The 21,440-nt window shown below is 48.7% G+C and overlaps 3 protein-coding genes across 10 annotated transcripts in view; 2 read left to right on the top strand and 1 right to left on the bottom strand.

Annotated features, from left to right (window-relative positions):
- Positions 1-197: 197 nt before the first annotated feature.
- Positions 198-6,701, bottom strand: CETN2 (centrin 2). Its single transcript, XM_056491793.1, has 8 exons — positions 6,698-6,701; positions 6,055-6,143; positions 4,919-5,077; positions 3,176-3,304; positions 2,424-2,561; positions 1,155-2,137; positions 322-1,020; positions 198-234 (listed from the first exon to the last, which is right to left on the bottom strand). The coding sequence occupies exons 1-6, from the start codon at positions 6,699-6,701 to the stop codon at positions 2,048-2,050; spliced, it is 609 nt and encodes a 202-aa protein (XP_056347768.1). The 3' UTR covers positions 198-234; positions 322-1,020; positions 1,155-2,047.
- Positions 6,357-14,715, top strand: NSDHL (NAD(P) dependent steroid dehydrogenase-like). 3 transcript variants are annotated; one of them, XM_056491206.1, is made up of 8 exons: positions 6,357-6,440; positions 6,905-6,955; positions 9,948-10,109; positions 10,863-11,009; positions 11,904-12,032; positions 13,048-13,190; positions 13,943-14,045; positions 14,380-14,715. In XM_056491206.1, exons 2-8 carry the CDS (start codon positions 6,935-6,937, stop codon positions 14,713-14,715), a joined length of 1,041 nt encoding a protein of 346 aa, XP_056347181.1. In that variant the 5' UTR covers positions 6,357-6,440; positions 6,905-6,934. The 3 variants fall into 3 exon arrangements, with proteins under 3 accessions (XP_056347181.1, XP_056347180.1, XP_056347183.1); XM_056491205.1 differs by having other exon boundaries at positions 6,370-6,440; positions 6,822-6,955; XM_056491208.1 differs by lacking the exon at positions 6,357-6,440 and having other exon boundaries at positions 6,661-6,955.
- Positions 14,716-18,103: 3,388 nt separating this feature from the next.
- Positions 18,104-21,440, top strand: part of ZNF185 (zinc finger protein 185 with LIM domain) — a 35,205-nt gene continuing 31,868 nt past the window's right edge. For all 6 annotated transcript variants that reach the window (XM_056491201.1, XM_056491202.1, XM_056491203.1 and 3 more), the window contains exon 1: positions 18,104-18,192. The gene's annotated coding sequence lies outside the window, so the exon portion shown is untranslated. The remainder of the gene's footprint in view (positions 18,193-21,440) is intronic.

The raw sequence follows: 21,440 nt of genomic DNA, 5'->3' as shown, positions 1-21,440 counted from the left end.
CCTGGGATGGTTTGGGCTGGCAGGGATCTCAAAGCTCGTCCTGCTCCGGTCTCCTCCCGTGGGCAGGGACACGGCTCAGCAGCCCAGGCTGCTCCACCAGGCTTCCAGGAGCTGCTCTGGGCTCCCTCCCGGGGGGAATCCATCCCAAATCTCACCTATCCCAAATCTCACCTATCCCAAATCTCACCTATCCCAAATCCCTCCATCCCAAATCTCACCTGTCCCAAATCTCACCTATCCCTCTCTCCATCCCAAATATCTCCATCCATCCCAAATCTCACCTGTCCATCCCAAATCCCACCTGTCCATCCCAAATCTCACCTGTCCCAAATCTCTCCATCCCAAACCTCACCTATCCCAAATCCCTCCATCCCAAATCTCACCTATCCCTCTCTCCATCCCAAATCCCTCCATCCCAAATCCCTCCATCCCAAATCTCACCTATCCCAAATCTCACCTTTCCCTCCATCCCAAATCTCACCTATCCCTCTCTCCATCCCAAATGTCACCTATCCCAAATGTCACATATCCAAAATGTCACCTATCCCTCTCTCCATCCCAAATGTCACCTATTCCTCTCTCCATCCCATATCTCTCTCCATCCCAAATCTCTCCATCCCAAATCTCTCCATCCCTGCCCTCCCTCAGCTTGAAGCCAGGCCCCCACAGGGCTCAGGCTCAGCTGCTCCCCAACCCCTCCCTCAGAGCAGTGAATTGTGGCCAAAGGAAGGAAACCCAGTTCTGCTACCAAATGAAATAAATAAAATTGATTTTATACCATTTATTATACCAAATAAATGCTTCTAGTCAATTCTGAGCTCTGCTTCTGTCTCTGCCTTTCCCTCTGGATCAGGACAAGCTCTGGGGCAGTTGGGACAATGATCCAGGAAGAAATCCCCAACATCCCCCCTGGTTTTCTGGGATTTGTCAGATCCCAGACTGGAGCAGGAATGTGACATTTCTGAGAGCAGGACCAGCCCTGTGTCCCCAGCTCTGCTGGGAACAGGTGAAATTCTTCTCCTGCATTAAGAGAAGCAGAGAATTCCAGGTTGGAAGGATCTCAAGGCTCACCTGGTCCAACCTTTCTGGGTAAAAATGCTGCCTGGACAAGAAGTCCCAGCAGCCTGTCCTGGTGGAGCCCAAAATGTCCAAACCTGGGGAATCCAGAACTTCCAAAAGTTGATTTTTTCTTGTTGAAAAACTGTCCTCTGGGCATTCAGGATGTCCTCAGGAATAACCTGTACAGATTATCCCATGATTCCTCATTAAAAAGGAGTTTCCTTCTCCTTTTTAGCCCCTCCTAAAATGCCATGGTGAGAAAATCTCCCCTAAATTTCAGTTCCCTAAGGCTGAACAAGCTCAGCTCTCTCAGGCTTTGGATCATCTTTGTGGCATTTCTCTCCAGCTTGGCCACATCTTTTTTTTTTATTTTTTATTTTTTTGGCAAAGTGGGGATTAAAACTCTTTCCACAACTCTGATGGCTTCAAGTAAGACTTTATTTGAAATCCAACCCCATCTGCAGCCTCTGAGCATTGAGAATTTCCTTCTAAAAATATTTCTTCAGTGTGAACTGAACACAAGGAAAGTTTCAGCAGTTTATTTTTATTTTGTGTTTAAAGAATGCTCTAAAAAATGGGGGAAGGGATAATCCCCATAAAACAGGTTCCAAAAATCTGGTCACTGCAAATATGTTATGAAGAGTTCACTGTAGAGCCCAAACCAAAATAAAATCCCAAAATAGATTTATACTGAGCAATACATGTCTGGTTTTGAGTCACCTCTTTACCCAACTGCAATCATTTGGATCCAGTCAGGAAAGGATCTGAATTTGGTCCCAAAAATGTGATTTGTGGATTTGTAGCAGTGTAAACACCATAACCAGCTGCCTGTGAACAGGGGGTGCTGCAAAACCTTTCAACCTTCTGAACAAAACCATTCCACACACAAAAAAATCCTGGCAGAACTGACCTGTATTTTCTGCTGCTCCAAAGAAATGAAGACACAAGAAAAGGGAGGGGAGTGCCAGGGAATAAATCCCACTGGGTTTCAGTAGAGGCTGCTCTTCTTCATGATCCTCAGGAATTCCTGCTCACTCACTTCCCCATCCCCATCCCCATCTGCCTCCTCAATCATCTCCTGCAAGACATTTTGGGGCAGGAATTAGGGTTTTTTTAATGGGAATTGTTGGATTCATGCAGAATTCCAGCCACTGTGCCAGAAGGGGTCAAGCTCAGATAAAAAAATTTGTTTTGCTGGGTGGATTTATAGGAAATAAATATTAGAGGAAAAGTCCTCCAAGTGTTTGCTGCTCCACCAACCTGCAGCTGCACAATCCCATTCCCAAACCCAACCTCAAAATCCCCAGATTCCCAAAATTCCTCCCAGCTCCAGCACCAAGATCCCAAAATCACCAGGTGCAAACCTGCAGCTCTTCATCTGTGATGTTCTCCCCCAGCTCTTTGGCCACACGTTTGAGGTTTTTAAAGGAGATTTTTCCAGTTTCATCATCATCAAAGAGTTTGAAAGCTTTGAGAATCTCCTCTTTGGAATCTTTTTCAGCCTTCAGGAAAAAAAAAAAAAAAATAAGAATGAGTTTAAGGTTAAAAAAAAGGAGTGGTCGTGTTGTGACACTTAAAATAAAATTATAAAAGAACTGCAAGACTGGAAAATCCTTGGGAATAAATAAAGGAATCCAGACAGAAGAAATTACACAGAAAAGCTGAAAGGACACAGAGACACAACCAGAATTTCAGGGATTTTTTTTTCTGTCCTTGCCAGCCAGATATCTTTGGGATTTCACTATCAGGATCTTCTGCTATGAAATATCTGTGTTTTAAAAAGATTTTTCACAGCAGAGATTTAATCTGTAAATTAGAATTACACCTCCATGCCAGACACTTACTGCAGGTTTCCATCTGTGAGAAAAACTTTTTTTCCCTTTTTTTTCAAACATAAAAATCACTTCTGGTTGTTAAAGGAACCTGTTAATGATTTCATGATTTTAAGTTTTCCCTGAAAAATGAGAGAATCCAGAATAGGGATCACCACAGTTTTTATGCATTTAATTATTAGGATTAAAATAGTGTTTTAATCACCCTCTAAACCCAAAAGGAGGTAAAGGCTCCTCATCCACCTCCAAAATTCCCTTTGTTTGGAGCTGTAAAACATCCATACCATTTTCTGGGACATCACTGCCAGGAAGTCACTGAAGCTGATTTTTCCTGTCCCTTCCTTATCAATGTCTGAGATAATTTTCTTGATCTCTTCTTTCTTAGGTTCAAACCCCAGAGCCCTCATGGCCACCTGGAAAGACAAAATAAGTTACAAATCATTCAAAATTATCATCAAAACCAAACAGAAGAGGGGGGAAAAATGATTTTTCTGTCCAAAATTTTGGGAAACAGGGACAGGTTGAGAGTGAGGATCACATCAGGGTGCAGAAAACAGGGATAGAAACATTCCTGGTCTGGAATTGTCCTTCAGCTAATCCAGGAATTTCCTACACACACATCATGAACTGGTCAACCACAGGGAATTTAAATCAGCTTTTCATTCTGGTGACAAAAATCTTATTGGGAAAACATTTTCCTCCTCTGATAGAAGGTCAGATAACAACAATAACATCAATAATAAAGAAGCATTAAATCTTTAACAAGAGGGGAATCCCCCATTAAAAAAAAAAAAGTGTACAAGCTTTTTTTTTGATGTTTTGTGAACAGAGGAGTCAGGACAGAAAGCACAGTACCTGAATTTTGGGATGAGAGCAGCAAAAAGCTGCAATTCAAGACAAAATTGTGCTTTTTGCCCACCAGGTTTTCTGCTGGAGGGAGGAGGGGGGAAACCCAGGAAAGTGCTGTGCTTTTGGAGGTGATTTTAACATTTCTGGCCCTGTTGCTTTATAACCTAAAAATCAGAATCACCAGGTTGGAAGAGAGCTTCAAAATCGAGTCCAACACCTCAACTAGACCAAGGCACATCCAGGTTTTTTTAAACACATCCAGGGATGGTGACTCCACCATTCCAGCACTTGATCACTCTTTCCATGAAGTTTTTTTTTTTTCAGGATGAGATGCTTTGAACATGGCAGGCTGCTGGAGTAGTTCTGTAACAACAGCTGAGGGAAACCACAAAACTAGAAATTCAGAAGAGGCTTTCGAGGAAACTGAGATAATTTTTTTTTGGCATTTTGAAAAATACTTAAAGTCATGAGATAGCACAGGATGAGGTCATAAGAGACTTGCTAAAATACAAGAGAGAATTAATAATGCAAGGAAAAGTAATCCACAAAAACCAGAGTTTGTGTCCAAAAAGGAGACAGAGGAGTCCTTTTTGCTTTATTCCAATAAAGGCAGAGGCCATGGGGCTTTCCCCTGGGATCTCTCAAATTTTTTGAGGACTCAGCCTCCTTTTTATCCCAATTTCCATCCACATTTCCCTCTCTCTTTCCCCACTGCTGAGGTACCTGAGAGGCACAGACTGCCCAAACACCTGACACCTGAGATTCCCCTCTAATGTACAACCCTCCCTTTTAATTTTTAATTCTTATAGCATTCACAGTTTCCCCTGTTGCTTCTTTCATCTTGATACCCAATTTCATTTACCAGCAAACCCACAGTTTGTAAAGGCAAATCTCTCTCCCCACTGTTTCTTTTATCTCTAGGTGCTAACCTTATCCACCAGCAGATCTTGTTTGTGAAGACAAATGCAACATTCCTCTCAACTCAAAGAAAACAAAGGAATATTAAACTGACAACTTAACTGATTCTTTTCCTAATATCCAACTTGATTTTCCCCTCGGTGCAGCTTGAGGCTGTGTCCTCTGGCAAAGCCAAGCCCAGCTGAGCACAGGGGGGTGTGGAGTGCTCAGGTCACTCCTTTTGTCCGGGATAAAGGACCCAAACCTTCCCTCCAGCGGACCTTGAGCTCCCTGAGGTCGATGCTGCCGCTGCCGTCGGTGTGGAAGAGCTCGAAGGCGTCGCGGATTTCTCGCTGCTGCTCCTCGGGCAGCTCCGGCTTGGGGTTCCCCCTCCTCCTCTGGGCCACGGCCCCCAGGCAGGGCCTGGGGCAGCCACAGGCCTGGCAGGGACACCGGGGGTCAGGGGGGAGCGGGGCTGGGGGATCGGTCCTGTCATAGCCCCGGGGCAGTGTCACTGTACCTGAGCCCCATCAGTGTCCCTGAGCCCCATCAGTGTCCCTGAGCCTCATCAGTGTCCCTGAGCCTCATCAGTGTCCCTGAGCTATCACTGTCCCTGAGCCATCATTGCCCCTGGGCAGTGTCACTGTCCCTGAGCCCCATCAGTGTCCCTGAGCCATCATTGCCTCAGAGCCATCAGTGTCCCTGAGCCATCATTGCCCCTGGGCAGTGTCACTGTCCCTGAGCCCCATCAGTGTCCCTGAGCCATCAGTGTCCCTGAGCCTTCAGTGTCCCTGAGCCATCACAGCCCCTGAGCAGTGTCACTGTCCCTGAGCCCCATCAGTGTCCCTGAGCCATCACAGCCCCTGGGCAGTGTCACTGTCCCTGAGCCCCATCAGTGTCCATGAGCCCTGTCACAGTCCCTGAACCGTCACAGCCCCTGAGCCATCATTGCCTCAGGGCCATCATTGCTCCTGGGCAGTGTCACTGTCCCTGAGCCCCATCATTGCCTCAGAGCCATCATTGTCCCTGAGCCATCATTGCCTCAGCCCCATCCTAGCCCCTGAGCAGTGTCACTGTCCCTGAGCCCCATCAGTGTCCCTGAGCCATCAGTGTCTCTGAGCCCCATCACTGCCCCTGAGCCCTGTCCCAGCCCCTGAGCTCCATCACTGTCCCTGAGCCATCACAGCCTCTGAGCCATCATTGCCTCTGAGCCCCCATCACAGCCCCTGAGCCCCCATAACTGTCCCTGAGCCATCACAACCTCTGAGCCCCCTCACAGACCCTCAACCATCATAGCCCCTGAGCCATCATTACCTCTCAGCCCCCTCACAATCCCTGAGCCCCATCACGGCCCCACAGCCCCCTCACGGCCCCACATCCCCCTCACAACCCCTCAGCCCCCTCACGCCGCCCTCACCATCCCGCCGCCTCCACGCCCGGCGCCCTCAATATCGCGCCCTCCCATTGGCTGCCGCCCCCACGCCGCTGCTATGGCAACGCGCGCTCCTATTGCCCGGCGTCACGGCTGGGCCAAAGGTGAATGAGGGCGTGGGAGAATCTCCTCCTTCCTGCCGCGCCATTGGCCGGAGCGCAGAGGGGACGGACCAATCAGCGAGCGGCAGCGGGCTGGCGCCACGCTCGCCTCAGGGAAAAGAGGCGGGAAATGAACGAGTGGGCGTGGCCTGGCGGGAAGCGCTGCGCTGATTGGTGGAGAGCAGCAAAGGGGGCGTGGCCGGGGCGTGGCCAAGGCTCCCTCAGAGCGGCGGGCGGCGGGGCCCGGCAGGTCCTGGCAGCTGAGAAAAGGTGCGGGAACCGCGGGGAGCAGCGGGGAGCGGGCTGAGGGGGAGGGAGGCGGTCTGGGATCCCTGAGGGGATGTGGGGAAGGAGCTGGAGCTGGGCTGGCAGCAGGGCAGGAGGTGCTGGGGCCGTGGGGGCTGTGCGTGAGGTCCCAAAGGCCACGGGGGGAAAGGAGCTGAGGGGGGGAGCTGGAGAGCAGCAATTCATAAAGTGCATTTTAGAGAGGGAACAGCTGTGTCCTGCTTTAAAGCAGGATGTTCCACCCATCCCGCCTCTTCCCGGTTTTTTCTTTGGAATTTCAAAAGGGTTTCAGAAAAATCAGCACCTGCAGTGGCTGTTTTGTGGGAAAACAGGGAGAATTAACTCTCTCTCGTCTTCTTTTTTCAGCATAATGCCTTCAAACTTTGATTTCTAACTAGAAAAGTGGTGTTTTATTGGGAATAAAGGAATATTCTCCCGTTTTTTTCAAGGATTCTGGTGGGCAGTGCCTCAGCCAAGCCATGGCCACACGCCTCAGATCGGTGAGTTGGGGAAGTTTTGTGTTGCAGAAACAAATTCAGAAATCCCTGGGGAAGGCATGAGGCTGATCCTGCATTCATGATAATCCTGGGGAGAAAATCGGGATTTTTCCAAGGTATCATTTGGATAGGTTGAATTCAGACCTTAAAATCAATGTAGATGTGCTTGGCTTGCCATAAATATTATATTGTGATTGATAGAGAGTTTATAATAAAATTATTTATGATTGTGGGTGCATAGTGTGCAATACCAAATGAGAGAGAGTTTATAATAAAATTATTTATGATTGTGGGTGCATAGTGTGCAATACCAAATGAGAGAGAGTTTATAATAAAATTATTTATAATTGTGGCTGCCCCTGGATCTCTGGAAGTGTCCAAGACCAGGCTGGATGGGGCTTGGGATAGTGGAAGGTGTGATTATTTTATTTTATTATTTTATTATTTTATTATTTTATTATTTTATTATTTTATTATTTTATTTTATTATTTTATTCCACCCCCCCATGGAAGAGATGGAATAAAAGCAGCTTTAAAATCCCTCCCAGCCCAACCCAGTCTTGTGGGATTGCTCTGAAGGCTGTGCAGTGCTGGGGGGTTCAGAGGCAGAGGGCAGCATTCTGCTGCAGGAAAACTTCCCTTGGGCACATCTCAGAGCAGTTTGGGTGCTCTTGGTTCCTGGAGAGGGCACAGGGATCAGGGAGTGCCAGGATGGTGTGGGGTGGAGGGGATCTGATGGGAAAGGGAAAAGGGAAATGGCAGTGGGAGGGGTGACTGCCCTTGAGGGGAAGCTGAAAATGTTTCTGTCCCCCCCCCGAAACCACATCCCAAAATCTGAGGCTCCCAGGGCTTGGCCACTCTTCCAGTGGTGAAATTTCCCCAATATCCACCTTTCCCCTCCCCTGGCCCAGCCTGAGGCTGTTCCCTCTCCTCCTGTCCCTGTTCCCTGTGGATCAGATCCCAAATCCCCCCTGGCTGTCCCCTCCTGCCAGGGACCTTTCCCTGCTGCTCCTCACAGGATTTCTGCTCCAGACCCAAGAACTGGCTCAGCTTTGATGTAACTCAGGGAACTCCTCGAATTTCTCCTGTTGGATCACCCAACAATCCTTGTCCTTGTGTGGCCCCGGGGGGTCCAGGCTGCCCCAGGGATCCCTGCAGAGCTGGGGGTTGTGTTACAACCAGGAGTAAAACTCTTTTTGCAGGCAGCACAGAGCATTCTTTGTGTGAAAGCTCCCTCAGACTCAGGCCTGGATGTTCTGTGCTTTGGTCTCAGTCCAGTCAGGAATCTGTTAATCAGTGACTCCAATCGTGGCTTTACAAAGTTTAAAGGAGAGGAGAGGCAGAACTAGTGGCTCAGAAGGACAGCCCTGTCCTTTGAACCTTTACCTGGCTGCTTTCTTGGCTCTGAGAGTCACAGCTTCTGACAATGGTGATGCTGTTCATGCCCTGAATCAGCTGTGCCAGCAGGCTGAAGCAAATCCCAGAATCCCAAATTGGGACTGAGAGGGACTTTAAAGCTCATCCAGCTCCACCCCTGGCTGGCAGGGACACCTCCCACTGTCCCAGGCTGTCCTTGGACCCTGCCAGGGATCAGGGGCAGCCACAGCTGCTCTGGGAACCTGTGCCAGGGCTCCACCACCCTCCTAGGGAGCAATTCCCAAAATCCCAATATCCCACCCATCCCTGCCTCTCCTGTAAATCATCTCTCTCCATCTTCCTTGAGACTCCCTTCAAATTCTGCTGGCTTTGCTCTCCAAGCAGAGTTCATGGGGGCCAATCTTCCTTTCCTTGCTTCCTCCCTGAGCCTCTGGGTGTGAGCATGAGGCTGAGTCCTTCCAAAATCCCACCAGAGTGACACAGGGTCTTTCCAAAATCCCACTAGAGTGAGACAGAGTCATTCCAAAATCCCACCAGAGTGACACAGGGTCCTTCCAAAATCCCACCAGAGTGACACAGAGTCATTCCAAAACCCCAGCAGAGTGAGACAGAGTCATTCCAAAACCCCACCAGAGTGCCAGAGAGTCCTTCCAAAATCCCACCAGAGTGACACAGGGTCCTTCCAAAATCCCACCAGTGACACAGGGTCCTTCCAAAACCCCACCAGAGTGACAGAGAGTCCTTCCAAAATCCCACCAGAGTGACACAGGGTCCTTCCAAAATCCCACCAGAGTGACAGAGAGTCCTTCCAAAATCCCACCAGAGTGACACAGAGTCCTTCCAAAACCCCACCAGAGTGACACAGAGTCCTTCCAAAACCCCACCAGAGTGAGACAGAGTCCTTCCAAAATCCCATCAGAGTGAGGCAGACCTTCCAAAATCCCACCAGAGTGACACAAGGTCCTTCCAAAATCCCACCAAAGTGACACAAGGTCCTTCCAAAATCCCACCAGAGTGACAGAGAGTCCTTCCAAAATCCCACCAGAGTGACAGAGTCCTTCCAAAATCCCTCCAGAGTGACAGAGTACTTCCAAAATCCCATCAGAGTGAGGCAGACCTTCCAAAATCCCACCAGAGTGACACAGAGTCCTTCCAAGATCCCAGCAGAGTGACAGAGTCCTTCCAAAATCCCTCCAGAGTGACACAAGGTCCTTCCAAAATCCCACCAGAGTGACAGAGAGTCCTTCCAAAATCCCACCAGAGTGACACAGGGTCCTTCCAAAATCCCACCAGAGTGACACAGGGTCCTTCCAAAACCCCACCAGAGTGAGACAGAGTCCTTCCAAAATTCCACTAGAGTGACACAGGGTCCTTCCAAAATCCCACCAGTGACACAGGGTGCTTCCAAAATCCCACCAGAGTGAGGCAGACCTTCCAAAATCCCACCAGGGTGACACAGGGTCATTCCAAAATCCCACCAGAGTGAGGCAGACCTTCCAAAATCCCAGCAGCTTTTCTGCACTCCTGGCTCCTGTGGCAGCCCAGGGCTCTGCTGTCCCAGGCTCCAGGGATGCTCAGGTCACTTTGCTGGTTCTAGAAGCTTCTCCTGTCCCTGCAGGCTGGCAGGAGCTGCACTGTCATCGGGGGCTCGGGCTTCCTGGGCCAGCACATGGTGGAGCAGCTGCTGGCCAAGGGCTACAGAGTCAATGTCTTCGACCTGCAGCAGAGCTTTGAGAGCCAGCAGGTGACATTCTACCGGGGGGACCTGTGTGACAAGGAGGTGAGCAGCATGGCAAGGGCAGGGATTGCACTTTTCCTCCCGTTTCTGCCTCTGGAAGGAGCAGATCTGGCTGTATTTGCATTTTTACCCTTGAAATGAGCAGATCTGTATTTGCATTTTGACCCCTGAAATCAGCAGATCTCTCTGTATTTACATTTTTCCCTCTGAAATGAGCAGATCTGTATTTACATTTTTACCCCTGAAATGAGCAGATCTGTATTTGCATTTTTACCCTGAAAGGGTCAGATCTGTCTGTATTTACATTTTGACCCCTGAAATCAGCAGATCTGTATTTACATTTTTACCCCTGAAATGAGCAGATCTGTATTTACACTTTTACCCCTGGAAGGAGCAGATCTGTATTTACATTTTTACCCCTGGAAGGAGCAGATCTGTCTGTATTTACATTTTTACCCCTGGAAGGAGCAGATCTGTATTTGCATTTTTACCCTGAAATCAGCAGATCTGTCTGTATTTACATTTTTACCCTGAAATGAGCAGATCTGTATTTACATTTTTACCCCTGGAAGGAGCAGATCTGTATTTACATTTTTACCCTGAAATGAGCAGATCTGTATTTACATTTTTACCCTGAAATGAGCAGATCTCTCTGTATTTACATTTTTACCCCTGAAATGAGCAGATCTGTCTGTATTTACATTTTTACCCCTGGAAGAAGCAGATCTGTCTGTATTTGCATTTTTGCACCCTGGCTGCTGCTCCATTCCATTTTCCCCCCTTTTTTTCCTGCAGGCTCTGCTGCCAGCCCTGCAGGGAGTGTCTGTGGTGTTCCACTGTGCCTCCCCAGCCCCTTCCAGTGACAACAGGGAGCTGTTCTACAAAGTGAATTTTCTGGGAACCAAGGCAGTGATTGCAGCCTGCAGAGAAGCTGGAGTGCAGGTAAAGGTGGAAAAACCCTGGAGGGATTTTTGGCTGATGGATTTTGTACCATTGGCATCAATGCCAGCCTTGCTTGGGAGGGGGACAAAGGGCTCTGAGATCCTGAATTCCCATTTATTCCATGAAAACCAAGGATAGAGAGACTCTGGGGGTCTCCTGCTTGGTGTGAATTCAATCCTAAAGAAAAGCATCCATTAAAATCTGTCCTAGATTTCATCATGGGACAGCCCCAGAGGTGGCTTTTCCAGCAGGGGAATATTCCTGGCATTTATTCCCCAGAATTCCTCACCATGGAGTGAGGAGGAGCCATAATCTCTGTGTCATTTGGTTTAAAAAGTCAATTTCTCACAAAAAGAAGAGCCTGAGGAAGCAAGCCTGGAATTGGAGACTGAATTTTCTCCTTAAATTCCCATAAGTTCTCATCTAAATTCATTTGAAACTGATTTATTATATTTATTTCATTTAAATCACCAAACAAAAACATCAAAAAATTTATCTTTTTTTCTGTTGTTGCCAAGATGGGCAAATCTTTCTTTAAAACACTGAGTGTGTATTAAGTGATTTTTCCTGGAGATGTTTTCCCAAGGACTGACTGCCTTGGGTGTTTGCTGGGATGTTTAATCTCCTTTTAGGTAGCATTAAATGATGGGACAGAATGAATTAAAAAGGGGAAGTTCTCTCACCTGCAGTTTCTGCTCATCTTCTGTTAGACTCAGGTTATTTTCTGTAGCATCAGCTGGTTAAATATCATTATCATTAGCATTATTTTCATTATTATTATCATTATTATCATTATTTTCATTATTATTATCATTATTATCTTCACATCCTCTGTAAATAATGACCCTTTCATTTCAGGCTTTAACCAACTGTTTTCTCCCCTTTTTCTTGCAGAAATTGGTGCTGACCAGCAGTGCCAGTGTAGTTTTTGAGGGCACAGACATCAAGAATGGCTCAGAAGATCTCCCCTATGCACAAAAACCTATTGATTACTACACAGAGACCAAGATCCTGCAGGAAAAGGTATTTACCAGTGGTCAAACTGGGTTTTTTTGGGTGCATTCACTGAATAAAAAGAGAATAAAGTCAGGCTGTGGCATGAATTGCCACAGAGGTTGGATGAAATCCTGTGTGATGCTGCAGAGGTGGTTCCAGAGGTGTCACAGCCATGGGACAATCCCAGTTCTTTTCCTGCTTTGCAGCCAAAATTTCGAGTTGGGAATGTGCAAAAGGCAGTGGGGGAGGAGGAGAGGAGGTGGGAATGTGGCCTGAGCTAAGGGGCAGACTGAAAATATTAATATTAATATTAAATTAATAATCACCAAACATCTGAGAGCTCACTGCTCTGCTCACATTCTTACTGCTGCAGCATCTCTGCTTTCAATGTGGGATAATGTTTTCAATCAAAGGCTGCAGATTTTTATTTTTTATTTTTTTTTATCCTTTTTCCATGGCTTGCATTTCAGCTGTGGGAAGAATCTTTGCTTTTTGTGCCAGGAGGATTGAGAGTCCCTTCCAGCTGATGCTGACAGTGTGAAAGCCTGGAAGGAATTTCACAATTTTAATTGTGAAAACATCTGTGGGGAGCAGCAATCAGGGGTAGCCCCAGTGATTATTTGGGGGAAAATGAAAAGATTTTGTCTGTGCCTCCTCCATAGAAATCCCAGCAGCTGGAAATGAGGAGAACAAGTTGTTTAGGAGAATAAAATCTGCTGACTGTGGCTCCAGGGGATGGGATCACCCCCTCCTGAAGAACAGAAAGGGAATTTCTGGGTTTTCTCTGCTGCAGCTCATGCAGAGTTCATGGGAAGCTTCTGGGCTGCTCAGTGAGAGAAGCAAAGCTTCAATTTGTCAATTCATGAAGCCTCAACCATAAAAACTGGTTTTTTTTTAATCAAAGTGATAGGAACAAAGTGAGGAAATACAGGAATGATCAGAATTCTGTTCCTTCCCAAGGAGATGAGCAGCCCCCAGCCCTGCAGGGGGTGCATTGCTGAGCTCTGCTTTCCCCTGGAGTTTATTTTCCTTTTCCCCACAGGAGGTGCTGAGTGCAAACGACCCAGACAACAATTTCCTCACCACTGCCATCCGTCCCCATGGGATATTTGGCCCCAGAGACCCTCAGCTGGTTCCCATCCTCATCCAGGCAGCTCAGAGTGGCAAAATGAAATTCATCATTGGGTGAGCAGGGCCCAAAGTCCCTGCAGGGTCTGCAAAACCCTTTTGGGAGGGAGCAAAATGAAATCACTTGTGTTATTTTTTTTTCTTTTTCACTTTTTTTTTTTTTTTTTTTTTTTGCTTAAAAATCATCTTTTAAGGGCTCACTCCCTGCCATGGTGAGTGTCCATAATGTCAAAGGAATATCCATGAGGAAAGCTTGACCTGTTAAAGAGCTCAGATTCCTTGATATTGATTTATATCACTTGTATTTGAGGGTATTAATTTATATCACTTGTATTTGAGGTTCTGGCAATTCAAATCCCCATAAAATATGAAAAATATGAAAAATATGAAAAATATTATATATATGTATATTATATATACATATATAAATATATAAAAATAAATATATAAATATATAAATATATAAATATATAAATATATAAATATATAAATATATAAAGATATAAAGATATAAAGATATATACATATATAAATATAAATATAAATATAAATATAAATATAAATATAAATATAAATATAAATATAAATATAAATATAAATTTATTTATTTATTTTTATATCTATATAAATAAATATATAAATATAAATATAAATATAAATATAAATATAAATATATAAAATACTGAAAGTATGGCCTGAAATTGCAGCACCAGAGAGTGGGAGAAGGGGAAACTTGAATTTATCCTGGAAAATCAAGCAGATTTTCAGCCCAGCTTGCTCTGGGGCTCCAATTCCTTTTCTGTGTGCAGGGATGGGAAGAACTTGGTGGATTTTACCTACGTGGAGAACGTGGTGCATGGGCACATCCTGGCTGCAGAGAAGCTGCACAAAGACTCTGCCCTGTGTGGGAAGGTGAGGAGGAAGAGGAGAGGAGGGGAATCTCCTGGAATTTCCTGCTCTGAAATTCCTTGGGAAGGGGAGGCACACATGGAAACACAGAAGTTTTTTTTGGGGCACATTCAGAACAGGAGGAACTTTTCCAGCTTTCCCTGCTCCTGCTGTGCTCTGGGCACTCTGAGCTGGCTGCTCTGGGCTGTGCTTGGTATTTCTGAGGAGTACCAACCTCTGGAGTGCTGGAAAAGCAGGGATTCCATTCCCCCTGTTCACAAACAGAGCTCAGCTCTGAGCCAAACCTGGCAAACCCAGCAGCATTTTAACCCCTGCTTCTCCTCTGCCTCTCTTGCAGGCTTTCCACATCACCAACGATGAACCAATTCCCTTCTGGACCTTCATGTCCCTCATCCTGACTGGCCTGGGCTACGACCCTCCCAAGTACCACATCCCCTACTGGCTGGCCTATTACCTGGCCCTGCTGCTGGCCCTGCTGCTGGCCCTGCTCAGGCCCCTGGTGGCCATCAAGGCCACCTTCACCCCCATGAGGGTGGCCCTGGCTGGGACATTCCATTATTACAGCTGTGAGAGGGCCAAGAGAGCCCTGGGCTACAGGCCAGTGGTGAGTCTGGATGAGGCCATAGCCAGGACTGTGCAGAGCTACCCCCACCTGCAGAGTGCCAGGGCCTGAGAGCCCTGCCTGAGCCTGCCCCCCTTAATTCCACCCTCTCTGGCATTCCTGATCCTCCTCTCCCTCATTTCCACCCTCTGGGAGCCCAGAGCCTCCTCTGCCTCATTTCCACCACCCTGGCAGCCCTGAGCCTGCCCTCCCTCATTTCCACCCTCTGGCATTCCTGAGCCTCCTCTCCCTCATTTCCACCCTCTGGCATTCCTGATCCTCCCCTCCCTCATTTCCACCCTCTTCCATTCCTGATCCTCCTCTCCCTCATTTCCACCCTCTTCCATTCCTGATCCTGCCCTCCCTCATTTCCACCCTCTTCCATTCCTGATCCTCCCCTCCCTCATTTCCACCCTCTTCCATTCCTGATCCTCCCCTCCCTCATTTCCACCCTCTTCCATTCCTGACCATCCCCTCCCTCATTTCCACCCTCTTCCATTCCTGATCCTCCCCTCCCTCATTTCCACCCCTCTGGCATTCCTGATCCTCCCCTCCCTCATTTCCACCCTCTTCCATTCCTGATCCTGCCCTCCCTCATTTCCACCCTCTTCCATTCCTGATCCTCCCCTCCCTCATTTCCACCCTCTTCCATTCCTGATCCTCCCCTCCCTCATTTCCACCCTCTTCCATTCCTGACCATCCCCTCCCTCATTTCCACCCTCTTCCATTCCTGATCCTCCCCTCCCTCATTTCCACCCTCTTCCATTCCTGATCCTGCCCTCCCTCATTTCCACCCTCTGGCATTCCTGACCATCCTCTCCCTCATTTCCACCCTTCTGGCATTCCTGATTCTCCCATTCCTCATTTCCACCCTCTTCCATTCCTGATCCTCCCCTCCCTCATTTCCACCCTCTTCCATTCCTGATCCTCCCCTCCCTCATTTCCACCCTCTTCCATTCCTGATCCTCCCCTCCCTCATTTCCACCCTCTTCCATTCCTGATCCTGCCCTCCCTCATTTCCACCCCTCTGGCAGCAATCCCCATGAATCTGGAGTTTTCCTGAAGTCTCTCCTCCTCCTCATTGCCCCTGTGTGGGAGTTGGTTTCTTGGGTGTTTGGAAAGAGCTGCTGAGCTCTCTGGGCTGGGAATAAACACCCTGCTGTGCCCTCTTCAATCCCAAGCAGGCACACCAGCATTCCTGCTGCCTTCCCTCCACCCTTGGCCTGTGTTTTGTTGCTCTGGTGACAGCAGCCACCCCTTCCCAGAGCCTCACAAACCCCTCTGGGCTTTGGCTTTGCTCTCCACAAGAGAGCCCTGTGCCAGAAAGGAGCTCTGCCACCATCCTTGCAGCTCTGCTGGTTTCCCTCCATGATCAGGGTGTGATTTGGCTTCTCCCTGAGGCAGCAGAAGGAATAAGGAATGTGCTTTGTCCATGTGGGATTGATTTCTGTCCCAAAAGAAGCCAAATCAGTCACCCAGGGGTGACTTCCCAGCTTTGTGTCCCACCTCTGGAAGGGCAGATCCCAAGCAGGATGTTCATGATTCACTTTTTGAGGACAGAGATTTTTAGGAGCAGCCCAAAAATGTGTGTTTTAGCACAACTCCCTTCCCACAAGAGAGCTGCAGTGCTGGGAAAATCCTGGGAAGCTCCTTCCTGCCCTGTCCTGGGGATTTTTGGTGCTCTGACCACTTATTCCATGAAAAAACCTCTTTTCCACAAGGACATGGATACAAAGCAATGGTCCCCCAGGGGTGACTTGCCAGCTTTGTGTCCCATCTCTGGAAGGGCAGATCCCACTCTCAGCACAAGCAGGATGTTCATGATTCACTTTTTGAGGATAGAGATTTTTAGGAGCAGCCCAAAAATGTGTGTTTTAGCACAACTCCCTTCCCACAAGAGAGCTGCAGTGCTGGGAAAATCCTGGGAAGCTCCTTCCTGCCCTGTCCTGGGGATTTTTGGTGCTCTGACCACTTATTCCATGAAAAAACCTCTTTTCCACAAGGACATGGATACAAAGCAATGGTCCCCCAGCTATTCCCTGTGACTTGTATATTAGATATTCCCTGCCCTCTAATCCTCCTAAGCACTTCAGTTCTGGCTTGGTTTTAAATGAGGGGTTTAGGTTGGAGCTGGAATTTCCCTCTGTGCTCCCTGGGAGTTCTGGTGGTTGGAATTTCAGAAGAATTATGGAATCACAGGATGGTTTGGGGTGGGAAGGACCTTAAAGCTCACCCCATTGCACTCCCACTACTCCAGCAGCTTGGGACAGTGGATGGGCTTTAAGGTCCCTTCCCACCCAAACCATTCAGGGATTTTTCTGCTCCCAGCCTGGATTTTGGTGTGTCAGCAAGCAGAGGTGTGAAGTGAAACTGCTGCTCCAGGATCCCAGGCAGGTGCAGCCTGTCCTTGTCAGGAACCCTCAGCAGGAGCTCCCCACGACTTCAAAGAGTTCCCTGGAGCACTCTCATCAAACTCCTTATCTCCCCTCTCTGCTTTCCTGCCTTTTCCTTGCTGCACTTCCTCGTTTTGCTGACCTGAGACTGGTTCTGGCAGTGGGAGAGATGAAGGGAGATCTTCTGTTGCTTGTCCTGGAGGAAGGAGAGGGAGGGAAGGCAGAGAGGATTAAAAGTGGAGTTCAGGTAACCAAAACCCCCATTCCCCTCTCCCAGAGATTGCTCAGGAGGATTGTCCAAGGAATTCCTTTCAGTCTTGCCCTTGGAATGTGGGGGAAGCTCAGGGAGGGAAAAAAAAGGGTGACTTGGGTGTAATTGGATAAAAGCAGGTCAGAAATGACCCTGCATGTGCAGGCAGCACAAAGGGCACCCAGGGGTGTGCAGGAGGTGCCCAGGGCCAGGCTGGGAGCAGTCTGGGACAGTGGGAGGTGGAACCAGATGGGATTTAAGGTCCCTTCCAAGCCAAACCACGCTGGGATTCAGCAGCAGTGTGACATCTGCACCCTGCAAATGGGGCACCTCCAGACCCAGCCACCCAGGGCACTCTGCAGGGCTGCAGCTCAGCATTCTGGGCTGGTCTGTGCCCTGGAAAGGGAGCAGCAGGGCATTCCCACAGCTCCCAGTTCCCTCCCCAGTTTCACTGGTGCTTGTGCAACCCCCTGCTGCTGCCAGGCCCACAGGGGAGAGTGGTGCAAGCCAGGCCCTGCCAGGGCAGGGGAGGAGCAGCTGCTGTGCTTCAGAACCTGCAAGGACCTGGCACAGCTGCTGAGGACAGATCAGCATCTCCCTGCTTGCTCCATGTTATAAATTTAGCAAAATTGAGATTGGTTTGTTTTATATAGACAGAACAAGCAGGGCTGGGGAAAACACGAGGGGTCACAGCCTGACCTTGGTTTGCAGCTCCCTTTTTATAGGATGGTTTTCCTTGTAGGAATCAATAATTGTTGTTTTGTTGTAATAATTCTGCAAGGTGAGCAGTGCTGCTCAAATAAACTTCCAAACTTCTGTGGGACAGCTCTGGGGACAATTGGTCATGGAACCATCTGGTCTTGGTGGATAAAAAACAGAACAAGTGGGAATTCTGATCTTTAGCAGGTAATTTGTGATTGATCACACAAAGGCAGGAAATCTGATTCTGCAAAAAAACCTTTCAGGCTGTGGAAAACCCTTTTTTTTTTTTCTTTTCCAAACTGGTGTACAATATTCAATATACAACATTCATAACAGGAGGATTTAAACAGAGTGGCTTTAATCATACATTTCCCTTTATCTAGGTCCATGTTTTCTTATTTGAAGTATTCTGGTTGATACAAACTCCAAAATTTCTATGATTAGCACGAATCATGTATCAATTATCACAGCCAGAGTGGGTTTGGGGTGCCCTGGCTCTGCTGACAGCAGCATTTAGTGTCAGTGCTGAGCTGCAGGTGTGTCCCAGAGCAGGGGCAGCTCACAGAGCTCCAGCAGGGAATGGCTGGGGACAGACAATGCTGCTGTTAGGGAGGTGACACCTCATGAAAAACCAGTTGGGTTCCCTCATAACTAATGGGTGTAGTGGTTCTACACCCTGAGACTCATCACAGCTCAGCTCTGGGGCTTGGTGGCAGCTCTGCCAAGGCCACAGCACTGCAGGGTTACTCACCTGCTGCACTGGGAGGGGCAGAGCAGGAAACGGCCCAGAGCAGCTCTCTGCACTTCTCATGGCAGGAAACTCTGAAGTGTCCCAGGATGCTGCCCAAAAACAGGCTGGGCTGGGAGAGTGCCAGGAGTCACCACTGCCACAGGAATGGTTTGGTAAAAATCCCTTTGCCAGAAAATGTGCAGGCAGGATGGGCTGCGGGGTCACAGAAACAGCATCAGCTGGGGCACATCTCCATGAGAAAAGGGATCTTGGTGCTTCCCTTGGGAAGAGATGCCATGAAAATCCATTTCCTGGTCAAGTCACTGAAATTTACTTTATAGCAATCCTGTTTGTAACAGGAGCTGGAGAAAAAAACTGATTTTCCCTGTTCTCCTGCTCATTTTCCTGCTCTGCTGTGCTGCAGGAGTGTGTGTGTGTGTGTCCTGGAGAAGGTTTGGGGCTGGGATGGGAGACAGGACCTTGCTCAGACCTGGCTCTACCTGAGGAGGGACTCCAGCCAGATCCACTGGGAAAATGGGAAAATTCCCTTTCCTGCTGCCCTCACTGTGGGGATGCATCTCCTCATCCAGCAGTGACCTGGGATCAGCTCTGGGAGCTGCTCATCCATGTCTGGTTGAGATTGAGATGTTCATAACAAATACCTTCCTTTTTCTTCCCTTTTTATTTTTTTTTCTCCTTTTTTAGTGTTTTTGGGGTGGGTTTTTTGGGGTGGTTTTTTTTGTTTGTTTGTTTGTTTGTTTTGTTTGTTTGTTTTGGTGGTTTTTGTTTTTGTTGTTTTTTTTTGTTTGTTTTTTTTTTTTTTTTTTTTTTTTTTGTTTTTTGTTTTTTTTTTTTGGGGGGGGGAATTTTTTTAATTTTGTTTTTTGGGTTTTTAGGGTTTTTTCCTCCCAGATTTTGCTCACCCAGCACAGAACACACTGTTCCCACTGGGTAAAGCCAGTGTGTCCCTGCAGGTCTGGCCAGGCCGGGTTCTTACTCACTGTTATTCCAGGGAAGAACCCGGACTAAGCCGCGGCTAAGCCGTGACTCAGCGCTTGCCCAAAATAAAACTGCAGAGTCAGCCGAGCCCGGGGCAGAGGATGCTCGGGCAGGAAGGGTCTGACCAGCCCCGGAGCCCGAGCTTTTCAGAGCCCGGCTTAGCTGAGCCGGGATCAGCCCCGGATCCAGAGCTCTGCAGAGCCCGGCTTATCTGAGCCGGGACCAGCCCCGGACCCCGAGCTCTGCACAGCCCGGCTTAGCTGAGCCAGGATCAACCCCGGACCCCCGAGCTCTGCACAGCCTGGCTTAGCTGAGCCGGGATCAGCCCTGAACCCCCGAGCTCTGCAGAGCCCGGCTTATCTGAGCCGGGACCAGCCCCGGATCCAGAGCTCTGCAGAGCCCGGCTTATCTAAGCCGGGACCACCCCTGGACCCCGAGCTCTGCAGAGCCCGGCTTATCTGAGCCAGGATCAACCCTGAACCCCGAGCTCTGCAGAGCCCGGCTTATCTGAGCCAGGATCAACCCTGAACCCCGAGCTCTGCAGAGCCCGGCTTATCTGAGCCAGGATCAACCCTGAACCCCGAGCTCTGCAGAGCCCGGCTTATCTGAGAGCCCAGCCGAGCCCCGGGGATGGAGGGAACGGCTGAAAATCCCGGATGGATCCTGCCTGTGCCGCGGGGGGAGGGATGGGGCAGCGGCTCGGGCACATCCAGGGGAGGGGATCGGTGGGATGGGATCCATGGGATGGGATCCATGGAATCAGTGGGATGGAATCAATGGGATGGGATACAGGGATGGGATCCATGGGATAGGATGGAATCCATTGGATGGAATCTATGGGATAGGATGGGATCCATGGAATGGGATTTGTGGGATGGGATGGAATCCATGGGATGTAATCCATTGGATGGGATCCATAGGATAGGATGGGATCCATGGGGTGGGATCCATGGCACCAGTAGGATGGGATCCATGGATTAGGATGGGATCCATAGGATGGAGTGGGATCCATGGGATAGGATAGGATCCATGAGTTGGAATCCATGGGATCCTTGGGATGGGATCCATGGGATGAGATGAAATCCATGGGGTGGGATCCATGGGACCAGTGGGATGGGATTCATTGGATAGGATGGAATCCATGGGATGAGATAAGATCCATAGGATGGAGTGGGATCCATGGGATAGGATGGGATCCATGAGTTGGGATCCATGGGATGAGATGAGATCCATGGGATGGGATGGGATCCGTGGGATCCTTGGGATGTGATCAGTGGGATCTTTGCCCATCACCCCCCCGCACACCCAAGGGGACACAGCAGGAATTTTCCTTCCCAGCTGCTCCAGCCTCAGCATTCCTGGACTTGAACTGTGAGCAGGGGATCCTGCTGGGATGGGCTGGGGCTTCAGCACCCCCCGGGCTGCTGGATAAACCCAGAGAGATCCAGGGATCTGCTGGGATAAATCCAGAGAAATCCAGGGAACTGCTGGGATAAATCAGAGGAATCCAGGGAGCTGCTGGGATAAACCCAGAGAAATCCAGGGAGCTGCTGGGATAAATCAGAGAAATCCAGGGAGCTGCTGGGATAAACCCAGAGGAATCCAGGGAGCTGCTGGGATAAACCCAGGGATCTGCTGGGATAAATCAGAGAAATCCAGGGAGCTGCTGGGATAAACCCAGAGAAATCCAGGGAGCTGCTGGGATAAACCAGAGAAATCCAGG

Source organism: Oenanthe melanoleuca, chromosome 4A (assembly GCF_029582105.1).
Source record: "Oenanthe melanoleuca isolate GR-GAL-2019-014 chromosome 4A, OMel1.0, whole genome shotgun sequence".
Lineage (NCBI taxonomy): Eukaryota > Metazoa > Chordata > Aves > Passeriformes > Muscicapidae > Oenanthe > Oenanthe melanoleuca.
Note: the sequence above shows the minus strand (reverse complement) of the source record. Positions and strands in the feature narration are given on the sequence as shown.

What these genes read in the sequence shown, in the direction of transcription:
- CETN2 (XM_056491793.1), bottom strand. An exon ending in CAGTGATGTCCCAGAAAATG is followed by an intron (nt 2,562 to 3,175) that starts GTATGGATGTTT and finishes TTTTTCCTGAAG; the next exon opens with GCTGAAAAAGATTCCAAAGA. An exon ending in TCACAGATGAAGAGCTGCAG is followed by an intron (nt 2,138 to 2,423) that starts GTTTGCACCTGG and finishes AATGTCTTGCAG; the next exon opens with GAGATGATTGAGGAGGCAGA.
- NSDHL (XM_056491206.1), top strand. Translation starts at nt 6,935, where the DNA reads ATGGCCACACGCCTCAGATCG. An exon ending in GCAGAGAAGCTGGAGTGCAG is followed by an intron (nt 11,010 to 11,903) that starts GTAAAGGTGGAA and finishes TTTTTCTTGCAG; the next exon opens with AAATTGGTGCTGACCAGCAG. An exon ending in CCAAGATCCTGCAGGAAAAG is followed by an intron (nt 12,033 to 13,047) that starts GTATTTACCAGT and finishes TTTTCCCCACAG; the next exon opens with GAGGTGCTGAGTGCAAACGA.